Source organism: Microtus ochrogaster, chromosome X (assembly GCF_000317375.1).
Source record: "Microtus ochrogaster isolate Prairie Vole_2 chromosome X, MicOch1.0, whole genome shotgun sequence".
Taxonomy (NCBI): Eukaryota; Metazoa; Chordata; class Mammalia; order Rodentia; family Cricetidae; genus Microtus; species Microtus ochrogaster.
Window position 1 is genome coordinate 56,160,450 of NC_022026.1, and position 27,113 is coordinate 56,187,562.

The following is a 27,113-nucleotide window of genomic DNA, read 5'->3' on the forward strand; positions in this document are numbered from 1 at the left end:
ATCCATCTGTCCCTCGATCCATCTGTCCCTCGATCCATCTGTCCCTCGATCCATCTGTCCCTCCATCCATCTGTCCCTCCATCCATCTGTCCCTCCATCCATCTGTCCCTTGATCCCTCCACATCTTCAGCCTCTCACTCTCTATATGTTTAAGTCTCTTGCCTCAAGCTCCACATCACTCTCTATCTACCAGTCGGTCTCTCTCCTGCCCATAAGAGGCACAATGCATGAGAAGTGTTTGGACTTGCTGTATGCTACTTCACTACACACTTCAAAAGTCACCACTACTTTGTGAACACCTCCTTCTAAGGTCATCCCAAACCCCTAAATAAAGTCACCATCTTGGGGGGATCAATTCTTTACTCCTCCTCAACCAGTACAATTCGACACCTTTTCATTTCTCTACTACCACCCTTCTCGTCTAACCAACATTTGTTTTTTCCTATAGTCTATTCTTCCTACATTCAGAACAATGTTTCCTTATGTAAATCTATCTTTCTCCTTTCCCTGTTTAAAATTCTTTAATGGATCCCGCTTGCCCCTAGGATCAAATGTAAACTCCACATCATAGCTTCTAACTAAACCAAATCCTAAGATGTCATCTCTTGACATGCCTCTCATACTCTCCCACTTGATAAATTTCAACTTATAAATTAGTCATTTGTTTATGCATTCACTCACTAAAAATGTTTCCATAGCTTTATATGTACCTTGTACTGGGAACAAGGGATATAAGGATAAAAAGGTTTGGACTTTGCTCTCAAGAAACTTCCAGCTAAGCAGGTCAAGCCCTGGAAGAAACCATGATTTATTTTTCTCAAATAGAAGTTGTCCCTTATTTTATTAAAGACCAGAGTTCTTTGATGTCTGTGAAAATTGAGGGTTCTATGGAACAGACAGATCCCTTTCCCACATTTCACCCGTCCCTAGCCTCCCAGTATAGCCCAGTAAGAATCTCTGCATTCACGTCATAGAGAAAACCCTTTTGTGGTGCTTAGCATGTGCCCTGTACAGTAACGTGGTCACTGTCTGCTTTTTGCTGTGAACTGTTCATGATCATACAATTCCCACAGTGAAACCTGATACGCATCTGTGCCTGTAATTATGAACAGATGGAGCTACCTGGAAAAGGGGGAAGTGTCATCTAGATCAGGGAGAGTCTAGTAGCAAGGTCTGAGACTACAAGCATTCTCTGCTAATCCTTTTCCAAGCTTTGATTTTCCAAGTGTCAGGAAGAATGAACTAAACTCTGTCATTGTGAAACTCAAAGTTACTGGGAAACTGAACTTTCTTTCCCCTCAAGACAGTCAGAGGCCACGGCTAGGCGTCCATGTCTTTCTTCTCCTGCCAGGCCATACCTGGAGTGTAAAAGTGGAGGAATGAGACAGAAGCTTAACAATTACACATTTGGGGGCTGGAGAGATGGCTCAGTGGTTAAGAGCACTGACTGCTCCTTCAGAGGACCCGGGTTCAATTCCCAGCACCCACATGGCAGCTCACAACTGTCTGAAAATGCAGTTCCATGAGATCTGACACCTTCACACCAACGAACATAATAAAGTTAAATAAATCATTTTAAGAAAAAACAATTACACATTTGCTTCCTCAGGGTGTGAGATCTACTCAGATGCAGGCAATCATGCTTCCATGATCCAAGGTATTCGCAACAGTGGTGTAGCCAAGTTTGTCTTCAGGCACAATGACCCAGACCACCTGAAGAAACTTCTTGAGAAGTCCAATCCCAAGACACCCAAAATTGTGGCCTTTGAGACTGTCCATTCCATGGATGGTATGTATGTATGTGTATGGGTGCATGTTTACTAGTACTAATATCTCACAAAGACATGATGATAATAACAACTAACATATGGTGTTTATTATGCTATTCAGTTATTCATAGTTTATATGTATTAATTCACTAAATCCTCATGATGATTTTATGAAGTAGGTTCTATTATTATCATTACTATTAGATGAGGAAACTGAGACATGAACAAGAGGAGTCACAGGTCATACAGGTAGGAAATGCAAAAGGAGAGGCAGCTATTAAATTCTTTTTTATTAATTAAATGTATTTATTTATTTTACATCCCAACTGCAGCTTCTTCCCTTCCACTCCTCCTATTCCCTCCTCTTTACCCTCTCTGCACCCCTCAATCCACTCCTCTGTTTCTGTTCAGAAAGCAGCAGGCCTCCCATGGAAAGAAACAAAGCATGTCATATCAAGTTGCTGTAGAACTAAACACCCCCCACACCTTGTATTAAGGCTGGGCAAGGCAACCCAGTATGAAAAGCAGGTTCCCAAAAGCCAGCCAAAGCATTAGCGACAGCCCGTGCTCCCACTGTTAGGAGTCCCACAAGAGGACCAAACTATACTGCTGTCACATATATGCAGAGTCCGTAGCTCAGTCCCATGCAGGCTCCCTGGTTGTTGGTTCAGTCTCTGTGAGTTCCTATGAGCCAGATTAGTTGATTCTGTGGGTTTTCTTGTGGGAGGAAGGATAGTACAAGCTATCACATTCTAATATACAAAGAAACAAAGTCCACACAGAACATCAAAGTTTGTCTTAGTGCTTCATCAATTTGATGGTAAAATGATTATTTTCTTACTAGGCTACATAACTCTTATTTCCCTGCACGACACTCTTCCCATTAGGAATGATATGCAAGTCAGTCATGGCGGTGTCTGTCCTCTCCAGTGGCAAATTTTACAAACTCTTGCCGAGGATTCCATGGTCCACTAGAAAACACTGGAGTCAAAATAGGTTTTCAAGTCAGACAGATTTGGATTAAAATTCAATCTTTGACACATATTATCTGCATGAACTTGGGGAATTTTGAAACTCTCTGAGCCCCGATATTCTCCGGGGTAAAATGTCTGGTTGTAGAATTATAGGCAATGGCAGTCATTCCATTTACTACACTTTAACAGAAATAAATGACTTTATTCTCTTCTTTCCTTCCTTCCTTCCTTTTTTTTGAGACAGGGTTTTTCTGTAGCTTTGGAGCCTGTCCTGGAACTAGCTCTTGTAGTCCAGGCTGGCCTCGAACTCACAGAGATCCACCTGCCTCTGCCTCCCAAGTGCTGAGATTAAAGGCGTGCACCACCACCACCCAGCTTCTCACCTCTTCTCTTACTGAAATTAAAATGAGGCCCAGAGCTGTCTATTGCTGGTTCTGTGCACCAGAAATTATGTGTTTTAGGTATCTGTTTCCGGATTTATTTAAGGTAGAGGTCCTCATTTCATGTCAAGGTGCCACTTTTCCAAATGAAATGAGAGAATCCTCATTATTTCCTGATTTCTATAACCACAGCACTATAAACATCACTCACAAACAGTCCACGTTCGAAAACTAGCATAACTATTAGCTTGAGCAAGTTTTAAAAATATGTATTTATTACTATTGTGTATGATGTTTATGTGGGTGCCCATGTGGAGGTCAGAGGGCAGCTTTGTGAAGCTGCTTCACTCTTCATCTTGGTTCTGCAAATCTATCAGGTCACCAGGCTGTGCAGCAGGCACTGTCACTTGCTCAGCCATTTCACCAGCTCCTAGTGTAAGGTTTTTCTTTATTGAGCTATACATTTTTCTCTGCTCCCCTCCCCTTCTACCCTCTCCTATGGCCCTCAATTTACTCAGGAGATCTTGTCTTTTTCTACTTCCCATGTAGATAGATCCATGTATGTCTCTTTTAGAGTCCTCATTGTTGTCTAGGTTCTCTGGGATTGTGTATTATAGGCTGGATTTCTTTGCTTTATGTCTAAAAGTCACTTATGAGTGAGTACATATAATATTTGTCTTTCTGGGTCTGGGTTACCTCACTCAATATGATGTTTTCTAGATCCATCCATTTGCCTGCAAATTAAGATGTCATTTTTTTTGCTGTGTAGTACTCCATTGTGTAAATGTACCACATTTTCCTTACCCATTCTTCAGTCAAGGGGCATTTTGGCTGTTTTCAGTTCCTGGCTATGACAAACAATGTTGCTAAGAACATAATTGAGCACATGTCCTTGTGGTATGATTGAGCATCCTTTGGGTATATATACCTCAAAGTGGTGTTACTGGGTCTTGAGGTAGGTTGTTTCCTAATTTTCTGAGAAACCACCTTACTGATATCCAAAGGGACTGTACCAGTTTGCACTCCCACCAGCAATGCAGAAGTGTTCCCTTTACCCCAATCCTTTACAGCATAAGTTGTCATCAGGGTTTTTATTTTATTTTATTTTATTTTTTTGTCATCAGGGTTTTTTATCTTGGCCATTCTTTCAGGTGTAAGATGGAATCTCAGAGTTGTTTTGATTTGCATTTCTCTGATGGGCTACAATCACACTACTTACACTTGCAAACGAACTGCTCCTCATTTTTTGGTGGAACCTGACTATCCTGTCAATTCTAAATGTGGGTTTCCGCTTCTGAAATGATACCAGAATCATCGAAGTGCCTTGTCTCAAGTTCCATCTCCTATTGTTGGTTGTCCCTTATGCTTTGCTACCTCCCCCCCCATTATACTTTTTAATCCTGGTCCAGGGCCCCTGCTTCCATCTGAAAAAGTTTCTTCTGTATTCCAACTTCCTTTACATCAGCAATTTCCAGGGAGCAGAAGTATGGTCTTAGCATATTAACAATGGCCACAAAGTCTATTTAGATGACATCTAAATAGCATAGAAACAGTAAATAGGTAGGGGAAAATGGAAGAGACTTGAGATAGCTTCTGATTTGGTACATTGTGACAGAACTGGAAGGAGAGAGGTTCCTCAGAGAAAAACTACATTCACAGAGACACAAGAAACTCAATGAAGCAGAAATGTAAAGACACTTGGAATGAAATGCGAGGGTCCAGAGAAAACCTGAAGTAGAAAGGAACACACTGAGGAAAAGATGAGGAAGTAAGGAGATGAGAAAGTGAGGAGCAGAGGTAGGAGAGAAGAAAGGCAGAGACAGAAAAACAGAAACCAACATGGACAGAAAAAAAAGAAGATAGTGACAGAAACCCACAAAGACAGAAACAAAGAGGGCCAGGGGAGAAAATGCTGAAGGGTTATCAACTGTAGCTGACCAAGGGGGTGAGTACTCTGCGGTGAGGACTGCAGGCAATTAGAGCAGACATGGACTATTGTCAAGTTAAACACAGGTAGAATACAGGCCACTGCCACCTCTATACAGCAATGGATAAGCCCAGAAGGGGTGGGAGCAGCAGAGAGGTTAAAAATGATAGAAACAACATTGTCAAAATGAAGTAAAAAATGATGACAGAATGGATAAATACATGAGGTGGGGCGGAACACAAACACGAAGGACTGGGGTTTGGCTAGGATTCAAGTGGTTGATACTTGGCATACTCCCAAATGAGGGCAGATACCATCCTCCCCGGCTATAACACGTTTTTTCTAAGTCAAAGTAAACTTAAATGAGAAGAAAATTCCATCTAGGAAATGGAGCTAGGGAAGGGTTATGATTTCCTACTCTTTTTCCCTGGGCTTTTCTCAGGTGCAATCTGTCCTCTGGAGGAATTGTGTGATGTGGCCCACCAGTATGGGGCCCTGACCTTCGTGGATGAAGTCCATGCTGTAGGACTGTATGGAACCCGGGGTGCAGGGATTGGGGAGCGTGATGGAATCATGCACAAGCTTGACATCATCTCTGGAACTCTTGGTGAGTGTCTTAGGGTTACTATTGCTGCGATGAAATAGCAAGACCAAAAGCAACTTGGGAGAGAAAAGGGCTTATTTGGCTTACAAATTCCGAATTACAGCCCATTGAGAGAAGTCAAGGCAGGAAGAGGGGAGTCAAGGCAGGAACTCAAACCAGGTGAAAACCTGGAGGCAAGAGCTCATGTAGGGGCCATGGAGGGGTGCTGCTTATTGGTTTGCTCCTCATGGCTTGCTCAGCCTATTTTCTTATAGAACCCAGGCCCACCAGCCCTGGGATGGTTTCACCCACAATGGACAGGGCTGTCCATCAATCACTAATTAAGAAAATGCCCTACAGACTTGCCTACAAGCCCAGTCTTATGAAGGCATTTTCCCAGTTGAGGGTCCCTCTTCTCAGATGACTCTTGCTTATGTCATGTTGACATAAAACTAGTCAGCAGTGAGCAAACACTTCGGGGCTCCCTTACATGCGACCCAGAGAAGTGCCCCCTCCAGACCCATTTCTCCTTCCTGTGTACAGCCACAGGAGTGGCTGGGAAAGAATTTATAACCTCAAGCTTTGCCCTACCAAGTCATCTCTTCCCCATCCCACTGCACAGTCACTGAGAAAGTCTAGAAAAGATTTTCTAAAAGGCTCCTGAGCTGGACCAGACAGCTGGATTCAACTAGAATAAGAAGTAAAGTCTTTCCTTCCCAACACCAGCCCCAAGTCTCATCTTAGTTATTTTTCAGGCTCTAACCAACTAAAGGTCCCCACCCTGTTCCTTCCTATCTAGTCACTGCATATGGCAGTATGTGGCAGTCCTATCTCAGAACCACAGAACTATCAACTCTGCCATGCACAGGAGAGATGTGCAGAACACTGGGAAGGGAGTCTGGAGGCCCAGCTTCTGGTCTACCTGCCTGTGTTACCTGGGGCATTAGTCTGCCCCTCTGTGGACTGTTCATCAGGTCTGTGCATAACTTCTGTTGCTCATTTGCAGGCAAGGCCTTTGGCTGTCTTGGTGGCTATATCGCCAGCACTCGGGACTTGGTGGACATGGTGCGCTCCTATGCTGCAGGCTTCATCTTCACCACTTCCCTGCCTCCCATGGTGCTCGCCGGGGCTCTAGAATCTGTGCGTCTACTCAAGGGAGAGGAGGGGCAAGCCCTGAGGAGGGCACACCAGCGCAACGTCAAGCATATGCGCCAGCTACTAATGGACAGGGGATTTTCTGTCATCCCCTGTCCCAGTCACATCATCCCCATTAGGGTGAGAATTCCATCATTCCCCCTGCCTTCCCCACCTCCTGTTCCTGAAGCCTTCCTATTTCCAGTAAACCACTTTGCCCCTTCAATCCACTTTGCTTTCTTATGACCTCCCCACTCCCCACCCCACCACATACACCAGAGACTTATACCTTTGGTCTCTGTTTTGAAAAGTTAGCTATTATAGATTAACCTGTCTTTTTTTCATCAATCATTGCCTTGCTATTACTAAATTGCTCTGATCCTCAAAATCATAAGCTTATAATTTAGTGTTTTTCAAGTTGTTTATTAAAAACTATTAGTGGGTCATGGAATCAGTTTAGTGGGTTATACTTAGACTGAAGATAGGGAAACATAGACTAGAAAATGTTGAAGCATACAACACACAGTAAAGGCTACCAATTTGTTCCGGTTTGAGGTAAAAAACCAAAACCCCAAAACCAGCCATAGAACTAGCTGGTACTTTGGATTGCCAGCTGTGTTTAAATGTTTCTTACTTCTAAAATCAACCACTGTTTCTTTCTTAAATGACATCTATTTATGTAAGTCAGTTAAATCAGGGTCTAAGAAGGACACTTCTTATGACAATTTTGGGGATGAGGAGAGAAGAGCAACCTCTCAGTATCTATAAAGGACCTCCCACAGCCCGTATCAAAATCCAGAAATGCTCTCCTCAGTTTGTACAAAACAGTGTTACATTTCCATAGACTCTATTCAGCCTTCCACAATACATTTAATTGCTAGATCACCAGTAATACCAAATTCAAACAAAAACTACTTAGCCATTAAACTGTATTATTTGGGAAACATCAACAAGGAGAGACTTAAAGACATTCTTTTTTCAAAGCTGAGGCTGGGTGTACTTGAACCAAGAACACAGATATACAGAGGGCCAACTGGAGTCACTCCCTTTAACTGCAATTTTTTCTTTTTTTGGTTTTTCAAGACAGGGTTTCTCTGTGGCTTTGGAGCCTGTCCTGGAACTAGCACTGTAGACCAGGCTGGTCTCGAACTCACAGAGATCCGCCTGCCTCTGCCTCCCAAGTGCTGGGATTAAAGGCATGCACCACCATCGCCCGGCTTTAACTGCAATTTTTAAATTAACCTAGTAACAGCAGCTCAGAGGTACCCTGGCTTTCTGACCACTCCAATTAAACCAATGTGCTTGTTGTACAAATAGTATCAACACAAGACACCAGCTCCATCCCTCCTTCAAATTGCATTGCTGGCTCTGGGCTCCCCTTGAGAGAGATTCCGGAGGCATCACTGCCTCAGCCCTTTATGGAAAACAACTTGACCCCAAATTCAGTGGTTGTTCCTTGATCTGGGTTCCTCCTCCTCCTTCACAGAGCTAGTGTGCTGTGGTGGCTCAGGGTGAGAGGTACTGAAAGGCCTTTATTTTGAGCCTAGGTGGGCGATGCAGCACTCAACAGCAAGATCTGTGATCTCCTGCTCTCCAAGCACAGCATCTATGTGCAGGCCATCAACTACCCAACTGTGCCCCGGGGCGAGGAGCTGCTGCGCTTGGCACCCTCCCCCCACCACAGCCCGCAGATGATGGAAAACTTTGTGGGTAAGTTCTCAGCATGGGTGTCTATACTTTCCTATCCCTTAAGTCTCAGGATTCAAAGAAGCTTGATTTGGAAAACATTTCTAGAAGCATTCATTGTGTACCAGGCTCTGCACCAGGGTCACAAATGAAAGGGAAACAGCACATAGACTCACTGGGTTCTAGTCTGGTTGGGGAGAAGAAACACAAACAATAGTGGATACAAACAATGCTATCAGGTGAGATCAAACATCAAGAAAGACAGTACCTGGGGAAGTTGTGGGAGCACAGAGGAGAGTACTAAACCTTCAGGATTCAAGATAGCCTTCCTAGGGGGAAGGGACTTCCAAGCTGAACCTTACTAGGTGAGTGGATTTGGATCAAGAGAAGAGGGTTGATAAGAGGTATTCCCAGAGGAGGAAAGAACACAAAGAAAGGCAAGGAGGAAGTGGCGGAGACACTACACGTGAAGAGCAGTAACAGCTGAGCTTGCCTGCACAAACCCCAGCACTTTGGAGTTAGAAGCAGAGTGATCAGGGGTTCAAGGCCACAGCTAGTTTAAGGCCAGAGGGCCGACTAGGGAGGCCAAGTCTCAAAAGCAACCACTAAGAACAGGAACTGCGGGAAGGGAGGAGCGCAGGATAGTGGTGGGTCAATCTAGAGCTACAAAGACAACATAAACAAGGTCTAGGTTTAGAGACTGGTAGCGCTGAGCTGAGTAGTTTGAGTTTTACCCTGAAAGATGACAATTTGGTGTATTCACCCAATGTTTATTGTATTTCTTTTGGGTGTATTTTTGAGACTGTAATTTAATTACAACGTTTCTCCCTTCTATTTTCTCCCTGCACACCCTCCCAAGTTCTGCTCCTTACTTCCCTTCAAAAATACTTATATATTCCTAAATATAACCTGTTGGTTCCATATAATATTACTTGTATGTATGTTGGTAGGGTCTATTTTTTGACCTAAGACCTGGCACATAGCAGTTGCTCATTCTAAGTCTCCTTGATGAAATATCCATAGACAATCAATGGCAGAGGAGGTAGACACAGCTATTCTAATATGATGAGCTGAGTGGCTATGGAGTGCAAGCAAAACTAGAAAGGATTTATAGGTGAGCAAGCCTTTGTGGTCCACCTTGAACTACATGTGAACATAACGCCAAGACTCTAGAATAAAAGAATTAAGTAGATAGGAATGCAGAGGGCATGTATTGACAAGTCATTCTGTCTAGAGCATAGTCAGTATGTTTTAAAGATGATTAGGTGCTGATAATCCATTAGTTCATTTAAAATTATCAAATAAAGTTGCCTGCCTAATATCCATTACTAACCATGTGCCAAGCACTGTTTTAAATGTATTAACCCACTTAATACATAAGATAGAGATGCTTTTATAATTTTCATTGTGTATTAAGTACAAATTGAAGTATAGAAAGTTACGGGTCCACGGTCACATAGGCACTAGGTCATAGCTACTGGGCTTCTATGGCTAAGACTCTTCTCCTAGCTCTGGGATTAGTCCTGGAGCTCTCAGTGCTTAGGGCTCCACGCACTCCCTTTTGCAGGAGAGATGTAGCTACTCAATCCCATAGTCAACTCATCCTGAATCCTGCACATCTTCTCTTTAACTTCTTTCAAACCCAGTTTCCCTCCTCTGGTGTTGCTTCTTGAAAATATATCAACATATCCCCCCCCCCTTTTCCTTGTTTCTCTTTGGGATTTTTCTAAAACCCAACAATACCACTCCATTGCCAGGTGTTCTATTTTCTAAGCCCCTGGATCAGTGACTCTAAGGTAAGGTGCCCAAGATGATCCATAAGCTGAGAAAATATCTTAACATGCAAGATGGCCACAACAAATATACATAATATACAAATAAGTAAAGATTGGGGGTACCTGCTAAACCATTTATACCAATAAGGATGGTTAGCCCCAAATTTGTAGAAACCCCTGGATTACAGAACAAAGCTGAAGCTCCTTAGTATGGCATTCAATGGTTTCTACATTGGTACTGTTTGTGATTATCTGGGTAAATAACTAACAGACTTCCCAGAGAACAGGCTAAGGCCAATACCCAAAGACAGAAATAGCCCTCTTCTATTTGGGGAGCAAGATGGGTGTGGATGGATGGTATAAAGTGGCAGAAAAAGTGAGAAGAACGGGCTTGTGAAGGACAGAGATATGAACAGTTCAGTTGGGCCCATGTTGTTAGATGTTAGATGGCTACTAGGAAGCCAAGTAGAGATGCAGAAATGCTACTGGATATACAAGTCTGGGAACCGATGCAGAGTTCTAGGAAAGCTGGAACCATCAGCACAGATGGTGTTTAAGAACAGAAGACCAGACCGTACCACAAGGGATGGGCAAAAAAGAGGGGGGGGGGGGCTAAAATGGACGCCAGGGCTACAACTTAAGTACTTCCTACAGTTGGGTCACATTCCCTCCTCGGGGTCCCTATGCAGCTCAGGAACGCACCCCCCACCTTACCTCACAAAACCGATACCACAGTAGGATTACTTTTAGTGTCCCCTTTGTCAGGTTAGGATGTTCTAAGCAGAGATCCACTGCTAGGCTTACATGAAAGGAGTGGTAAAGGTTAGTACAGCATGGTTTTAAATCCTGTCATAGGAATATTTCTCAGCATCAACAGACAAATGATAGTATTAATGGGTCACACTGAAGCAAACAAATAAATCCACTTCTGGACCTAAGTTCCCTCAAAGATTGAGGGAGTCAAGATCTTGGTGCATTCAGAGCAACAAGGGTTTTAGTAGACCAAGTCTAACTAATTCTTTCCCTCTTCTATCTCCTTTTAGAGAAGTTGCTGCTAGTCTGGACTGAGGTGGGGCTGCCCCTCCAGGATGTGTCTGCGGCTGCATGCAATTTCTGTCATCGTCCCGTACACTTTGAGCTTATGAGTGAGTGGGAGAGATCCTACTTTGGGAACATGGGGCCCCAATATGTTACCACCTATGCCTAAGAAGCCAGCTGCCTTGAATGCCCATGCCACCTGCACTCCATTTGGGGCTGGGCTTCTTCCTGCTCTCTGCTTTGTTGTGTGTTTCTAGCTGATTTGATTCTGAAAATAAAGAGCAACCTGAAGCATCCATAGCCCTTTGGTCAACAAAGAACAGGCAAAGGTACTATCCTGACTCACTCAGACAAGCCCCAGTCCCACAAGGAAAGCACAGATTACTTGTTCATTGGACCAGGAAAAACCACAATTAGGAAGAGGAAAGAAATGCCCCTAAACTGTACTGGAATCTGTACAAAGAGCCAAACCCCTTAGCAGACTTGAAGTGGCTTTCTCAATGGTTTCAACAAAAATACAGGGCTCCCCTCTTCACTAGTTCACCTGGAAAGCTAAGCCCCAGGTAGCCTCTGATGTCAGAAGCAGAGTGGGTCTCAACTAAAGATGGGTTCTTCTTTGGGAATAATGGCTTTCCCAAACCAAGAAATCTTTCAGAACAAGGAACATATGTCTTTCATGATCCACTATCCTCTTTTCTTCCAATACTATGTTATAGAATTTACAAGCCTTTCTCAAGGTGAAGGAAGAGGTTTGGTTATAGTACACAATGTCTTTACACAAGGTTCCCAGTAGGGAACTAATAATCCTACTGGTTGAGGTGGTCACCTTCCCTGAGACTTATGGTATCTCAGGCCCTGTAACTCTGAGGGCTGAAACACCCCTTTTTTCTCTCTAATGACAATTTGTCACAGCTGAAGAACACACTACTTGGGAAGCTATTATTTAAGTATACACAACCCACACCACACCCACCTTCCTCACTGATCCGACCTTAGAGCTGCAGATAATCCCCAGAGCTCACCAGCCTCTCTCAGGAGCATGGCTCCTCTGGTTACCATGTTGCTTTGGCAGTATGGAGGCCAGAAAGCCTACTAGTACTGAGAGAGCCTCTCTGACTCAACTTTCTAGATTACATCAAAATATCCACTCAACATGGTACACTAAAACAAAGACTTTATTTATGAATGAATACAGTGTCCAGCAAGGGCAGAAGGGATTTAAATTAGCTCCCTGTAGAGATGTGAGAAGAGTAAGAAGGCATTAGAAGGGAAGGGAGAGAGGGAAATCAAAGAAGAAGCAGAGAAAGAAAGGAAGCCTCAGGGAGAAGGCAATTTCAGAGACAAGGACCTGGCATCAGACCCTGTACATGGGGTAACCATGCCAGACATCCCTAGGCCTCAGTTGTTTCAGCTGGGCCTGCTCCAGAGAAAAAAGTTACAACGAGCAGAGGGGTCACTGGGAGGACCTCGTGGCCTAGCACACATGTAGAACTGGCGGCCCAAGTTGGGTCCTGCTTTCTTCACAGTACGCATCACACATGGCTCCCTATGGCCTCCACAAAGGGGCATAGGGGAGGGCCCACTCAGCATAGACTTCCAGAAGGAGGTCCGTACTTCCTTCTCATTTTTGGCCTCTGAAACCTTGACTTTGTCTTCCACCACTGTCACCTCTTCTGCAGTCTTTGGAATTGTAAGAGGGCCCCCCAGAGGCAGGCTAGGTAGCCCCACATCAGGAGAAGGCTGGGGAAGGCTAGAGGAAGGCTGGAAGTAACTCATCAGATTTTTCTGGTTCCTTTGGGAGACACCTTGACTTTTCCGAGGCCTGGTTGAGTGCATGCGAGCTTTGCTTGGGTGTTTCTGTACCTGGATTTGATGGCTGGGCTGCAGGACTGTCTGAACTCGTACAGGTTCTTGTTCAAGAGGAACTAGGAAGCGAAGAATCTTGAGCTGGGTACCTGCAAACTCAGGGAGGAAGCGGGTACACAGAGCTGGGCACTGTTTTGCTGGCACACAGGACACATTCAAGACAGCTCCCACAGGGCAGTGGTCAGAACCCATCACATCAGGGAGCAGGAAGGAGGACTGGAAGATATCTATGACCAAGCTCCTGTCTCCTAATACATAGTCAAGTCGAGAGCCATAGTTGAGATGGCGTGCACCACTGACCACTGACCAGCAGGTGAAGGACCTCTCCTGTTTTGGATGGAACCAGCGGTAGCTATCCATGAAAAGCCCTATGTGGGATCCAGCCTCCATCCCTGGGCTACTGAGCAAGCCATCCATCCACTTACGTCCTGGGTCCTCTTCAAAGCACTCCTGGAGAAGGAAAAGTGAATTAAAAGCCAAAACTAGATCCTTAAAAAAGGAAGAAATTTAGACTTAACTGCTTCATTTTACGAATAAAATTTAGTTGTCCTAAAGATTCTTGGCTCAATGCCATACAGTCCAGACCAGGCAGAGCTAGGCTTTGGTGTATTTTCTTTTCTTTTTTTGCTTCCTTTGTTTCATTTTATGAATGGGTGTTTTGCCTCCCTGTATATCTGTGCACCATGTGCATGCAGTATCCATGGAGGCCAGAAGAGGTTGCCAGGTTCTCAGGAACTGGTGTAACAGACAGTTGTGAGATGCCATGTGGGTGCTGGGAATCTAATCCAGGTCCTCTGCAAGAGGACCACGCACTCTTCACAGCTAAACCATATCTCTGACAAGCATGAGCTTTTAAATAAAGAATGTTAGAAATCAAAGCCTGGGGTTGGAGAGAAGGCTCCGTGTTTAAAATGAGTACTACTCTTGCAGAGGACTTGAGTTTGGTAAAAGCACCCATATAGAAATCTCAACCCTCTCCCCCCGACCCCATCATTCCAGGGAATCCAATGTCCGTTGGCCTCTGTAGACACCTATACTTATGTTCAGATACCCCCATAAGACACATAATTTAAAATAAAAATAAATCTTTTGAGAAGTTCCTGTTTGTCTTTCTCTATCCCACATTATGCTTACCCTGACATAAAAGCCCCATCTGAAGGTCTGTTGTTTGCTTAATCAAAGGAATTCCCAGAAATGCTTTACAAAAGATTGAAAAACAAAACCAAGCATGTTGGTTACACCTGGAATTCAGGCACTTAGGAGGCTGACGCAGGAGGACTGCCACCCTGGGTATATTGTAAGACCTCATCACAATAAATAAAAGTGGTACCTCTAGAGAGAAGTAAGCCAAAATCAGGAGTTGGAAGAATGCTACTTTTTCTTTAAGATTCCCCACTCCATGCCAATCGATTTATTTCATGTGTCAATGTCCTCACTGACATCCCTCCTCCCTCTGGAGCTTGGGGGATTCAGGCATCCATGTCTGATCCCTGATCCACCTGCCCATGCATTTATCCAGTTCGCCCACTTACACACCCACTGATTTGGTGCAATAACATAGTCACAGAACAGCTGTTTAGTGGCAGAACTGACACTAGGGCAGAGTAGATCTTGGTAACAAAGGCTGTTACTCTAGGGAAATGATCTGGAAACAAGAAGTGAAGCCCATGTGGTAGTAATTTCAGAAGAGGAAGTGCCAAACTGAAATAACAGCTCTGTCATGGGTTTGCGCAAAATATCTAAATGACCCGAGGGAACACCAGACTGAAGATTCTAGTAGGGTGAGACTGCTACTGTCCATGAAGTAAAAGGTGATGGCTACCGGAACTAGCATGGTGCCAATGAGGACGTAAAATGCAATCGCAATAACGTGACCGGCTGTGGGGACGGAGTAGAAAAGAACAAGAAGAGCAGCTCTGGAGAGAAGCTCGCACTTGGCAGGGTTTATCATCTTTGCCATGCTGCCACCCCGCCACATTAACCAAGTTCTGCTAAGAGCCACACCTGTGTTTCCATGGCTCTCTTCAACAGCAGTCAAGTAATCCTCCCATGCCCACTTTCTGAAGCACCTCCAGGGATGACTGTACCATGTCAACACTGACCACGCCTTGGATGTTGATACACAGTTTTTGTTTTCATCCATACTTTCTAGATGATAATTCCGTCTCACAGCAAATCTTAGAAACTACCACTTTTTTCCCCAGGGAGGACCGTACAAACTAACCCTTCCCCACATTTTGACAGCCAGTGAAAAGTCTTGGTCTGACCCTTGTCTGTGTTAGGGCATTAGACCCCCACCCCAGACTTTCCACCTGGGAACCCAGTGCCATGCTGGCCCGGGAAGCAGGTAGACCACCTTCACTCTCCTTCCTGTCCTACATTGCAATTCCTCAGACTCACCCACAGCCCTGGGGCAGAATGCTTATAGGAGATGGTCCTCCCACCTTACTTTTACTCCCCGTAGACTCCACCACCAAGCCTACTTTCCGTGAACCCCTAAACCCCTACCCTATCAAACCCTCTACTGCTCCTTTGTGTCAACTGCTGATACCTAGAGACCCTTTCTATTTGGTTGCCCAGTGTCCACACTGATCTGGAAAGCAGCTGGATCATCTTGCCCTCCTTCCTGTTCTCCACTGTAATTCTTCTGGTTCCATCCTCTGCCCTGTAGCAGACATTTGCTGGGGCCAATCCTCCCACTCTGTTTCAGTTCCCTAGGGACTCCACCAAACCGTGCAGCAGACCCAGTTTGCCTCCTTCCTGGAGACCCTTTCATCACCCCTTTCCTATATGTTAGTCCGCAATACCTAAAAACACTTTCTACTGGGAAACTGCACTGGCCACACATGGCAGGGATTCAATTAGTTGAATCACAGTGTAGTTCCTCTATTGTGATCTCTTCATTCTCAGCCTCAGCCCGGAAACAACCTGTGGAGAGTGCTCCTCCTCCTACCTCAACTCCAGCCACTGGAGACTCCAACTCTTGGTTCAGGCCTAAGGTCAACCTAGCCCATTCATGCCTGCCTTTCTAAATAATTCTTTGCCTTACTGCAACCTATTTGATAGGTCCCCTCTTCCCACCACACCTCCCAACTCCCTGTGAATGCTATCTCTAGGTGTGAATAGTATCCCCTTGGTTCTTTCCTGAAGATGCTCTCAGTCTTTTCTCCTAGCCCAGCACACTGTGGCAGAGTGCCTGAGCAAACACTATCAAGCAATGCACAGCCATCACACTTTCCTAAGATCCAGTGATGGCAACAGAAACCAAGGAATGGACACTCACCCAAAAAGGACAAGACCAGATAATAGCACCTATAATTACAATCTTCCTAATCCCCAATGCCTAGATACCAACTTAAAAACACAGTGTGGCTCCACCAGAATTCAATAACTCTTACTATAGCAGCCCCTGAGAAATGTAATATACCTGGAACACAAAACAAAGACTACAAAATAGCTATTATAAATTATGTCCAAGGACCTTAAAGAAGGCATAAATCCCTTAGTGAAGTCTGTGAAAACACAGTGGAATCAAATAATAAATATACTTCAAGACCTGAAAGTAGAAATAGAATCACAAAAAAAAACTCAAACTGAGATAAAACTGGAAATGAAAAATTTAGGAACTTGAACAGGAACCTCAGAGGCAAGACTTACCAACAGAATATAAGGGACGGAAGAGAGATTCTCAGGCTTTGAAGACACAATAGATGGACACATCTACCAAATGTTAAATCTAAAAAACTCCTGACACAAAACATCCAGGAAATTTGGGACACTAAGAAAAGATCAAATCTAAGAATAATAGGAATAATGAAAGGAGAAGAAATCCAGGTCAAAGGAACAGAAAGTATTTTCAATAAAATCATAGAAGAAAATTTCCTTATCCTAAATAAAGAGTTGGTACAGAATAACTAAAACACTAAACACACAGAACAAAGAAAGATATTGAAAGTCGTAAGGGAAAAAGACTAAGTAACATATAAAGGCAGACCTGTTACAATTACACCTGACATCTCAGGGAAACTCTGAAAGCCAGAAAGTTCTGGTCGAGCATTATGCAGACCTTAAGGGACCATGGATGCCAGCCCAGACTACTATACTCAGCAAAACTTGTACTCACAATAGGCAGAGACATTCCATAATAAAACCAAAATTAAACAGTATATATTCACAACCTTCTTCAGGCAATACCTTCAGTATTTTGTTGTTGTTGTTATTCAGGATTGTTTGAGCTATCCTGGGTATTTTGTATTTCCTTATAGGGCTGAATATTGTCCTTATAATTTCTGTAAAATTAATTGTTGGTATTTTGATGGGAATGCATTGAATCTGTAGATTGTTTTTGGTAAGATAGGCATTCTTCAAATATTTCAAAAACTAGAGAATATGACATTTAAAATGTTTAAGAATTTAGGACTTTTCATGACAATGAGACACACCTGCTCCTGGCAGCACCAATTACTTCAAGAGGAAAATGGACATCTAAGAGGCTTCTTATGGAGTTGGTTAGCCATTTGGGCAAAAAAACTGCTCTTGCCTCGACTGCTTGATGAAATGGACATGCAGGATCCACAGAAAAATGACTGCTGAATTTGCCTAAAGGTAAGATGATCTTTTGGGGGTTTGTGCTTCATAAAAGAGTCTGCTAGACACAGAAGAAAGTAACTGACAAACTGCCAAAATAGGCAAAACTGTCTTTGAAATTTCCTGCTTCATGGAAATGTCTGCCAGGTACTATGTACCTATAGGCTAAAGATGGGTGCCTGCAATGTTACAGAAGAACTTTGGGTGAGTGTCCAGGTAGCGAGATGTCTCTGTCATTTCTAGAGTTTTGGAAGTTGCTTACAATGCACTTCCTATTAACTTAGGTAATATTATATCCTTCTGGAGTCTTTGATGGAATTAAAAAATAGAAAGTAGTTTATAAATATTGTAACTGTAAATCTTGCTTGATACTTGTTTTGTTATATGTAATTTTACTATGTTAAAGTTAAAGCCTTCCTTTTTGTTTAAACAAAAAAGGGGAAATAGTGTGAGAGGTCCTTCTATGTGTTGCTTTTATTGGTTAGTGAATAAAGGAACTATCTTGGCCTGTGATGGGGCAAAAGAACAGAGCTAGGCAGGGAAAACTAATGTAAATGCTGGGAGAAAAAAAGGCAGTGTCAGAGAGAAGCCACGTAGCCCTGCTGGAGCTGGACGAAACTTTATCCGGTAAGACACAGCCACGTGGTGATACAAAGATTACTAGAAATGAGTTAAATTCACATGTAAGAGTTAGCCAATAAGAAGCTAGAGTTAATGGGCCAAGCGGTGATTTAATTAATATAGTATCTGTGTGGTTATTTCGGGGCTAAGCAGCCAGGAACCAATGAGTTGCCTCCTCCTTGCTACAACTGCCTTATTCCCAATCTCAAATTGTACTACAGACCTACAGTAATAAAAACAGCATGGCATTGGCATAAAAACAGCCATGTTGACTAATGGAATAGAAAGGAAGAACCTAATGCAAGTCCATACACCTATGGGCATCTGATCTTTGATAAAGAAGCCAGATATACATACCAGAAAAAAAGAGCATCTTTCACAAACAGGGCTGGTCAAACTGGATGGTTACAGGTAGAAGAATGCAAATAGATACAATACATACTTAATGACCAGCATAAAACTCAACTCCAAATGGATCAAAGACCTTAATATAAGGTTAGATATCATGAATGTGATAGAAGAGAAAGTGGGGAATAGCCTTGAACTCAATGGCTCAGGAGAAGACTTTCTGAACAGCACACTGATAATACAGGTACTAAAAACAACAATAAATAAGTCCTCATCAGAATGAAAAGCCTCTGTATGGATACCATCATTCTAACAAAGTGGCAGCTTACAAAATGGGAAAAGATCTTCACCAACTACATATCATAGAGGACAAATAGCTTTAACATATAAAGAATTAAAGAAGTGGACAAAATATAACCCATTTAAAAATGGGGTACAGACCTAAATAGAAAGATGAGCTACAAATGGCTGAAAAACACTTAAGAAATCTTTAACATACTTAGTCATCAGGGAAATGCAAGCCAAAACCATTCTGAGATTTTATCTTACACTAGTCAGGATAGTCAAGGTGAATCAAACAAATGATAGCTCACACTGTATAGGATGTGAAGTAAAGGGAATACTTATCCCTCTATTGCTGATGAGAGTGCAAACCTGACCAATCACTATCCCAATCAGTGTGGCAATTTCTCAGGAAGTTGGGAATAGATCTACCTCAAGCTCTAGCTACAGCACTCTCGGGAATATACCCAAAGTACTCTACACCCTGCTACAGAGATTGATGTAGGAGGTCCTTCTGTCTATGTGTTGTTTTCATTAATGAATAAAGAAACTGCCTTGGCCTGTTGATAGGGCAGAACTTAAGTAGGCGGTGAAGACAAAACGAAATTCTGGGAGGAAAGCAGAGTTGGAGAAATGCCATGGAGCTGCCAGAAACAGATGCTGGTAATTTTACCCAGTAAGTCACAGCCACATGGCCATACACAGATTAATAGAAATGGGTTAAATTAATATGTAAGACTTAGCCAATAAGAAGTTAGAGCTAATGGGCCAAGCAATGATTCAATTAATACAGTTTCTGTGTGGTTATTTCGGGGCTAAGCTAGCCAGGCAGCTGGGATGAACAAGCAGGCCCTCCTCCTACAAGAGATACTGCTCATCCATGCTATGTTCACTCCTGCTCAATTTATAACATTCAAAAACTGGAAAGAGCCTAGGTGTCCATCAACAGACAAATAAATAATGAAAATGTGATACATTCACACAATGGAGTATTACTCAGCTATTTAAAAATAAAATCATAAAATCCACAATTATATAGATCAAACTAGAAAAATCATCTGGAGTGAGGTAACCCAGACCTTAAAAGACAAATACAGCACATATTCACTTATATGTGTATGTTAGTCTTTAAGCTTTCAATGGGCACGCTAGTTATAGAGTAAGGGATTAGGAGGGATGGAAGTATTTCCTAAGGAAGAGGAAATAGAATACATAGAATACAGTTATGGTTATGGAGAGATGTGTGGGAGGTGGGGTTGGGTGTGACCTGAAGCAAGAGGATTAAATAGAGATAGGGAGAAAAGAGGAAGGTAAGAAAGAATACATTGAGTGACAGCTAAGACTAAAGGCAATCCAAGTTGTCATATTAAACCTATTACAGTATAAGCTTATTAATATATACTCATAAATGAAAGAAGTATAAATGAAATCACCAAATAATGGACAAGCAAGCTCCAACCTCCTGCTAAGAATTGAAACCTCCAGTACCAGGAATGGGTTACATATAATTGAATTATTGTTGACCAAATGAGCCCCATGGACACCCTCACACAATTCAGGCTATTTCCAAGGTTATTGATTGCTCTTTACAAATCGAGGGTAAAGCCCTATTGTCAAGACAACACAAACATATCTCATTGAACACAGAAAAGTCAAGCTGGTGCCTTACGAAAGCCAGTACTCTGCACATTACCAAAGGACAAAGGTAATTATCAACTCAGATATAAACCCACTGATAAACAATGGTGACCTGAATGCACGATATACTCTTCTGTAACAGTAGCACAAAAGTCCTGGGAGTAAGCAACCACTTTCTGATTGGATTTACCCGTGTCTGACACTACCCTGGTGGCCAAGAACCTGAGGCTAAATAGTCAGGGACTTGGGAGGAAGCTAAATACCATTGTTCTGCTAAAGGAATATAGCAATACAATGACTTGTATACCCATTAGTGCCTTGATGAGCTATCATCAGAGGAGCTTCCACCTGAAGAAAATGTGAGCAAATACAGAGACCCACAACTGGACAATGTGTAGAGTGACAGATCATGGAACATTCAGTCCTAAATAGGATATCTTCATCAAACCCTTCCCCCTCAGAGCTCAGGGAGATATGCAGGGGACAAAGAGGAAAAATTGAAAGAGCCAGGGGGCATAGGAGACAGAAAGGAAACAATGCCACACACATACACACAAACTCAGAAACTGGGGCAGTTTGTACAGGGCCTGCACAGATCCAAGCCACATGTGTTCCAGCACTGAAAGTAGGAAATGGACATCATCGCTAACCACAAAGCAATCTACAACAGACAACTGCTCACAAAGGAAAAATCGGTTTTCTACAATAGAATCTCACGGAATATGTTAACCACACTGAAGGGAAGGCTCCATGCCAAGCAGTAGGTGGCCAACACCAAACATGATGGTACTTTTATAGATCTTTGAGCATTTTTTTCTTTGCTGGCCTTTTGCTTACATATTATGCTTTCCAATTTTGTTTTTATGCTTTCTCCCTGTGTGTGTGTGTGTGTGTGTGTGTGTAAGGAAGGTGTACAGTTTCATGAATAGGGAAAGAGGAGAAGAGCTGGGAGATGAAGGAGGGGAACAATAATCAGAATACATCGTGTAAAAATCTATTTTTAATAAAATAAAAGATCCTCATTCCAGAGGATCCATCCCTGAACCATTGAGGAAGGAATGATGAAAAGCTGCCACAGGCCTTGATGGGCTTCCCTATTCCACTTCCAGCACATACTTAGGCAGTGTAGTTTCCATAAAACCCAAAAGCAGGGTTCAGAGAACTGGACAGCTCAACATGTAGAGGTGCAAGAAGACAAACGAAGACTCATCCATGTGTTGGGAGAATGACTCACCCAACTCCACAGGAATGGAAGCTGGCACAAATGGCCCTTCCAGACTTTCCTCTGCATGTATTTCTTCATCTGTCTATTTATTTTATTTCAAACATTCTTTATGGATAATCATTAGACTTAAGTTAGAGTGGCTGTCTGAGTACTTGCTTTGCTCTAGCAAATTAACACACAGATGAGGTCATGGGAACCTCAATTTATAGTTCAGAAGTTCCAACTGTGACTGGGTCTGAAGTGACAGTTTTGGAGAGTAGTCCTCAACCTGTGGGGTCTGGCCATGTTTGGGGCATATAAGAGTTAGCCCATAAGAAGCTAGAGCTAATGGGCCAAGTTAACTGAACAGTAGTAAAGGACAACTAGCTGATGTGCACAGATGCAAAGCTGTCGGCTTGCTTGGAGGCAAGGAGAAATCCCCACCCCTTTTGAGCTCACAGGAGTCTTCTGTTGGTTATTATAGGATGAGAGCAGAGGAAAACAGGCAGTTTGCTTTTGTAGCACAGCAGTTTTCTATGAGATGGTCAAGATGAGAACTTCATATAAATTCTAAAGTAGTGTTTCTCTAGCTTGTGTCTGTTGTAGGACTTTTCAAACAAACCATTACCGTGGGTCTACACCTAAGAGATTCTGATTCCATTGTTTTGGTGTAGTGTTAAGGTATTGATAGGTTTGCTCTAATATGCACTTAAGGGTTAAGGAAACATTGGCCTATAGGGAATAAGACACTCATATAAGAAAAAGAAGAAAGAATACACTAGCAACCTACATATTCATTAATGAACAAAAGGAAAATAGAATACACTAGAATACACATACAGAATACAATACTATTTTGCCAGAAAGAATATATATATATATATATATATATATATATATATATCATTTGCAGCAAATGAATGGAACTGAAAGACATGAAAACAAGGGAAGCCCAGAAAGAGAGATGTCATGTGATGTCACTCATGTATGGAAGTCTAAAATGTTGATTTCATGGAGCAGAGTAGAGCAGTTGTTACCAGAGTCCAGGAGAGGTAGGAAGAAAGGGAGAGAGTAGCTGCTTAATGAGAACAGCTTGATAGGAAGATTAAGACCTAGCAGTGTTCCACAGTATAGGAAGAGCTAGCGATAAATTATTTCATATTTCAAACCTTGTAGTTCAAAGAAGTTTTCATTGTTTGCCCATACAGAATGACAAATGTTTGAGGTGACAGATTAGGCAATTTGTCCCATTTGACCATTATTCATGCCAAAATATTATATCATATTCCATAAATATGTACAATTTTACATGTAATTTCAGAATAAAAAAAGGATACATTCAAACCAAGCACTGTTTTTCCATAAAGGCACCTTTGGTGCCAAACTCCCAGTACTACATGGGATACTTGAAGGAACAGAACCAGAGAGGGGCCTAGAGTTTCGAGGGAGCCTTACCAGACTGCCTGCGTCACAGTGGTCAATGGGCCGATGAGCTGTATTCAGGTCCCCTAGGATTATCACATGGCTGAAAAACACAACGTGGGGTTGTCAACCGGACATTCAAGAATGAGGAGTCCCATGTACTTTACCCCCAGGTCTGAGAGCTTGGAGATGCAACCTCCTCCTAGAGCTTTTGCTACCAAATACTCATAGCTGTGCGCCTCTTCCATTCTCCCATCTGGACACTTCTCGCGCATGAGGAACCAAATTCTGAGCAGCAAAGCTGACACTATTCCATATGATATGAATGCTTCAATGATCTCTAATGCCATCCTTCTCGTCCTTCAAAGCTGAGCTCAGACACCACTGCTTGGAGGAAGTGCCCCTTGATTACTTTAACCTACTCCCACTTTTTTTTTTTTTTTTGGATTTTTCGAGACAGGGTTTCTCCATAGCTTTTGGTTCCTGTCCTGGAACTAGCTCTTGTAGACCAGGCTGGCCTCGAACTCACAGAGATCTGTTTGCCTCTGCCTCCCGAGTGCTGGGAATAAAGGAGTGCGCCACCACCGCCCGGCTCCTACTCCCACTTTTTTAGGCGTTTGGAAAAAGAGAACACGGACCACAGCTGCCCTTGAGGTTTATGGTAAGCAAAGAGCTCAGAGTACAAAGACAGTGTTCATGTCACTTTACTCTGTTCCCACAGCTCTTAAGACAGCAAGGCCTGTTCAGGTCAGCACGACAGTGTTCAAAATTAGAGGGTAAATGAACTCAAAGACAAAATGCTATATCCTTTTATGGAGCACAACACAAGGCAAGTCACCAAGATGAACTCAACCAAGCCCGGCTGCCTAGATTTACAATACCTGCCAGCTGCCAAGAGCGCTTCTGCTCGGATCTGCAGTAGGCGATAGAAACGCATCTTGAAGGTCAGGCGCTCAGGCCTCCCAGGATCCGCATGGGGGCAGTACACATTGATGAGAGTCAAGGTCTTCTCCTTCCCTTCCAATGTGCTACGGAGAAAAGAGCCCCCACACAAAGAGTTCAGTTCTAAGACTCCCCATCCACAGCTATACCATGCAGCTCCCAGTTAATGGTTGCCCATGGGATAGAAGAAAAAGGGTTAGGGAGACACAAGCAAGCAGGCACGAGCAGGTCTAGGCTCTGGGTGAAGTAAGGAGGGCTTAAGAGTCCAGGTAAACTGGAGGATAATTCTGCCTTTCATGAAGATGAGATACCCAAAAAAAAATCCAATTTGGAGCGATGAGTTCTATGCTGGCTAAGCAGCTTTTGAGTAGCCTGTTGTAATTAGCTGTACTCCCACTGTAGAGAGGGGAACACAAGGCTCAAAAGGAAGCATGATTTGCCAGGATCACTTAGCCCACCCAGTACTAGAGTCCAGGAAGGAAACTATAGCAACTGCATACCTATAAGATGGACCTTATATTCTGGATACTGACTAGAACCAGAGATGGTCTGTAGTAGGAAGATACAGGCTATTACCGGATCTTGTGCTGGGTAAGGACGGCCCGGCCCTCACTATCCAGAACCCGGAGTTCCTCTTGGGTGAACTCATCCAAGTTTCCATAGCAACCAACATCCCCATTCTGGGTGGCAAACACACCACTCAGGCCTTCTTCAGCAGCCACTGGGGTAGCACTGTCCTTACAAAACGTAGCCACACCTGGGGACAGATAGAGTATTCTGAATGGGATCAGCAACCAAAATACTACTGTACAGCCTGTTCCACTCCAAATGTACCCATACAAGGAATAGTTTTTGATATCTCCGTTAAATGTAACTCAAGGGCCATTATACGGCTCTGTAAAATCTGAAGCAACTAACCCATACCCTGAGGCCTCAGATTCATGTAAAAAAAAGCAACAGAATGGTCAGGTAGTAGTGGCACATGCCTTTAATCCCAGCACTTGGGAGGCATAGGCAGGAGGATCTCTGTGAGTTCAAGGCCAGTCTGATCTACAAAGCCAGAGCCAGGACAGGCTCCAAAGCTACAGAGAAACCCTGTCTCAAAAAACCAAAAAACAAAAAACAAAAGCAAAAACAAAAAAGCCACAGAATGTTTTACTTTACAAGAACAACAACAATGTATATTACACAGATACGTGACAAATGCTGATAAAATATTGGCTATTAGTATTAACACATGCATAAATGTCTAAACCCTTGTAAGAGCCTAGAAAGTAAACATTAACCTCATTTTCTAGATAAGAAACCTGAGATACAAAGGTAAAGTAACTTTCCAGCGAATACACAGCTAGGAAGTGAGCCACGGCCTGAACCCTAGCAGTTCAGCTCCAGAGCTCACCCAATTTTTACTGTACTTCTGAGGGCCAAAAAGATAATCTGGTACATAAATATTAATGTAACCTCAGATTTTATGCAGCTTTAGCTCTGGAGATGAAAAGTTGGAATATATTACCTTCTCGTTAAATACCCAAACACTTCACTGCTACTTGCTCCCATCACCAACACTAAGTTAAATACCCCAGAAGACCCCATTTACCAGAATAGCCACTACGGCTGCGACTGAAGCTGAAATAGGAGTTATAGCCCTCAACAACAGCCAGGGGCTCTGTCAGTACATCTCCTGGAAAAAAAAATGTAATACAAAGTCAGAGGTAAAACTAGCACCATGGACCCATGAAAGACTAGAATAACAGTTACAGGCTAATAACAGCTGTAACAGCGTACATCAGAGCCATAACTGGGGGGAGGGAGTGTTTATGATGACAGGAGCTCGAAACATGGAAAGGTCAGGGAAGGAAATGATATTCAAATTAGATGGGAAAAACTGGTCTAGGTGATGTGAGGGCTGCTGGAAGGATGCTGGCAGTGGGAATTAGAGGACTGAAATGGGAGCAGGGATGGAGAACTAAGGAATCTGCCTCGGGGGCGTGAAAGGAGAAAATTCAAGGCACGGAGTTGGGGCGGTAGAATGGGCGGGAATCTGTGCACGAGGGTTTCAACTGGGAGAGCAGAACAGGAGTGGGAATTAAGGGCACTAGCTGGGGTGGGGGTTTAAACGGGAAAGGGATTAGTACTTTCGGGTGGGTATAAGGGCAGGATTCTAAGTATCGATAAACGGAAAAGTGAAATGAGGTGGAGCAGGAAGCGAAAGTTAGCAGGAGAAGAAAAAAAGGTAAAAATCCTAGATTCTCGAATGCTTACTGGTCACTTTGGTCTCCTGAAGACAAACAATATCGGCATCCAACTTGTCCAAAATGCGTCGCAAGGCTGTGGGACAGTTGCTGGGTCCCTGGCATGTCAGCCCTTGCAGGGGACTCCGGATCCCATTGATGTTCCAGCTTGCCACACGCAACATTTTGGTAAACTGTCCCGTTTCACGAAGCAAGCTTAGGCGCGGAAATTCATGGCCACCTCCCGGAAGTGAGCTAGAGCTCCTCCTTCCACGCGCGTGTGCGCAGGCGTTCTCATCTAGTCCCTCCGCCCCCTCCGCGACGGCAGGACGCACGCAGGGCGGGGCTTCGAGTTCAGTTCTCACAGGCGGGAGACGGAACTAAGGTGGAAGCTGTAGGAAAACCGGGCTTGGTTGTACAAGCTTATAACCCCAGTACTCAGGAATCTGAGGCACGGGCAGTCATGAATTCATGGCCAGCCTGGGCTACATAACAAGACCCAGTCCAAAGCCTGTGAAGAGTGACTGGTGAGAAGCGCGTCCCTGGTTGGGCTCCAGAAGAAAATTCTGGCCGCATGCTGGCCTGGACGCCCGAGTCTGACTGCTGTTCTCGACACAAAAGTCCCCTTGATGCGTCAGGTTACTTACAAATGGGATTTTGTCACTTTGTCAAAGGGCGGGCCTCTGGGAATTCAAATTCAGCCAAA

The 27,113-nt window shown here is 43.4% G+C and overlaps 2 protein-coding genes across 2 annotated transcripts in view; one reads left to right on the plus strand and one right to left on the minus strand.

The window, feature by feature from the left end:
* The window catches only part of Alas2 (5'-aminolevulinate synthase 2), a 19,498-nt gene extending 7,950 nt beyond the window's left edge, over window positions 1-11,548 (plus strand). The window contains exons 6-10 of the mRNA XM_013350617.2: window positions 1,610-1,789; window positions 5,493-5,657; window positions 6,640-6,908; window positions 8,315-8,477; window positions 11,272-11,548. Coding sequence (XP_013206071.1) covers window positions 1,610-1,789; window positions 5,493-5,657; window positions 6,640-6,908; window positions 8,315-8,477; window positions 11,272-11,435 — 941 coding nt within the window. The 3' untranslated portion in view covers window positions 11,436-11,548. The remainder of the gene's footprint in view (window positions 1-1,609; window positions 1,790-5,492; window positions 5,658-6,639; window positions 6,909-8,314; window positions 8,478-11,271) is intronic.
* An 875-nt stretch (window positions 11,549-12,423) lies between these two features.
* On the minus strand, window positions 12,424-26,694 carry Apex2 (apurinic/apyrimidinic endodeoxyribonuclease 2). The gene is made up of 6 exons (XM_005358868.2): window positions 26,439-26,694; window positions 25,774-25,857; window positions 24,753-24,933; window positions 24,116-24,262; window positions 23,268-23,337; window positions 12,424-13,582 (listed from the first exon to the last, which is right to left on the minus strand). The coding sequence occupies exons 1-6, from the start codon at window positions 26,590-26,592 to the stop codon at window positions 12,674-12,676; spliced, it is 1,545 nt and encodes a 514-aa protein (XP_005358925.1). The 5' UTR covers window positions 26,593-26,694; the 3' UTR covers window positions 12,424-12,673.
* Between the last annotated feature and the right edge of the window lie 419 nt (window positions 26,695-27,113).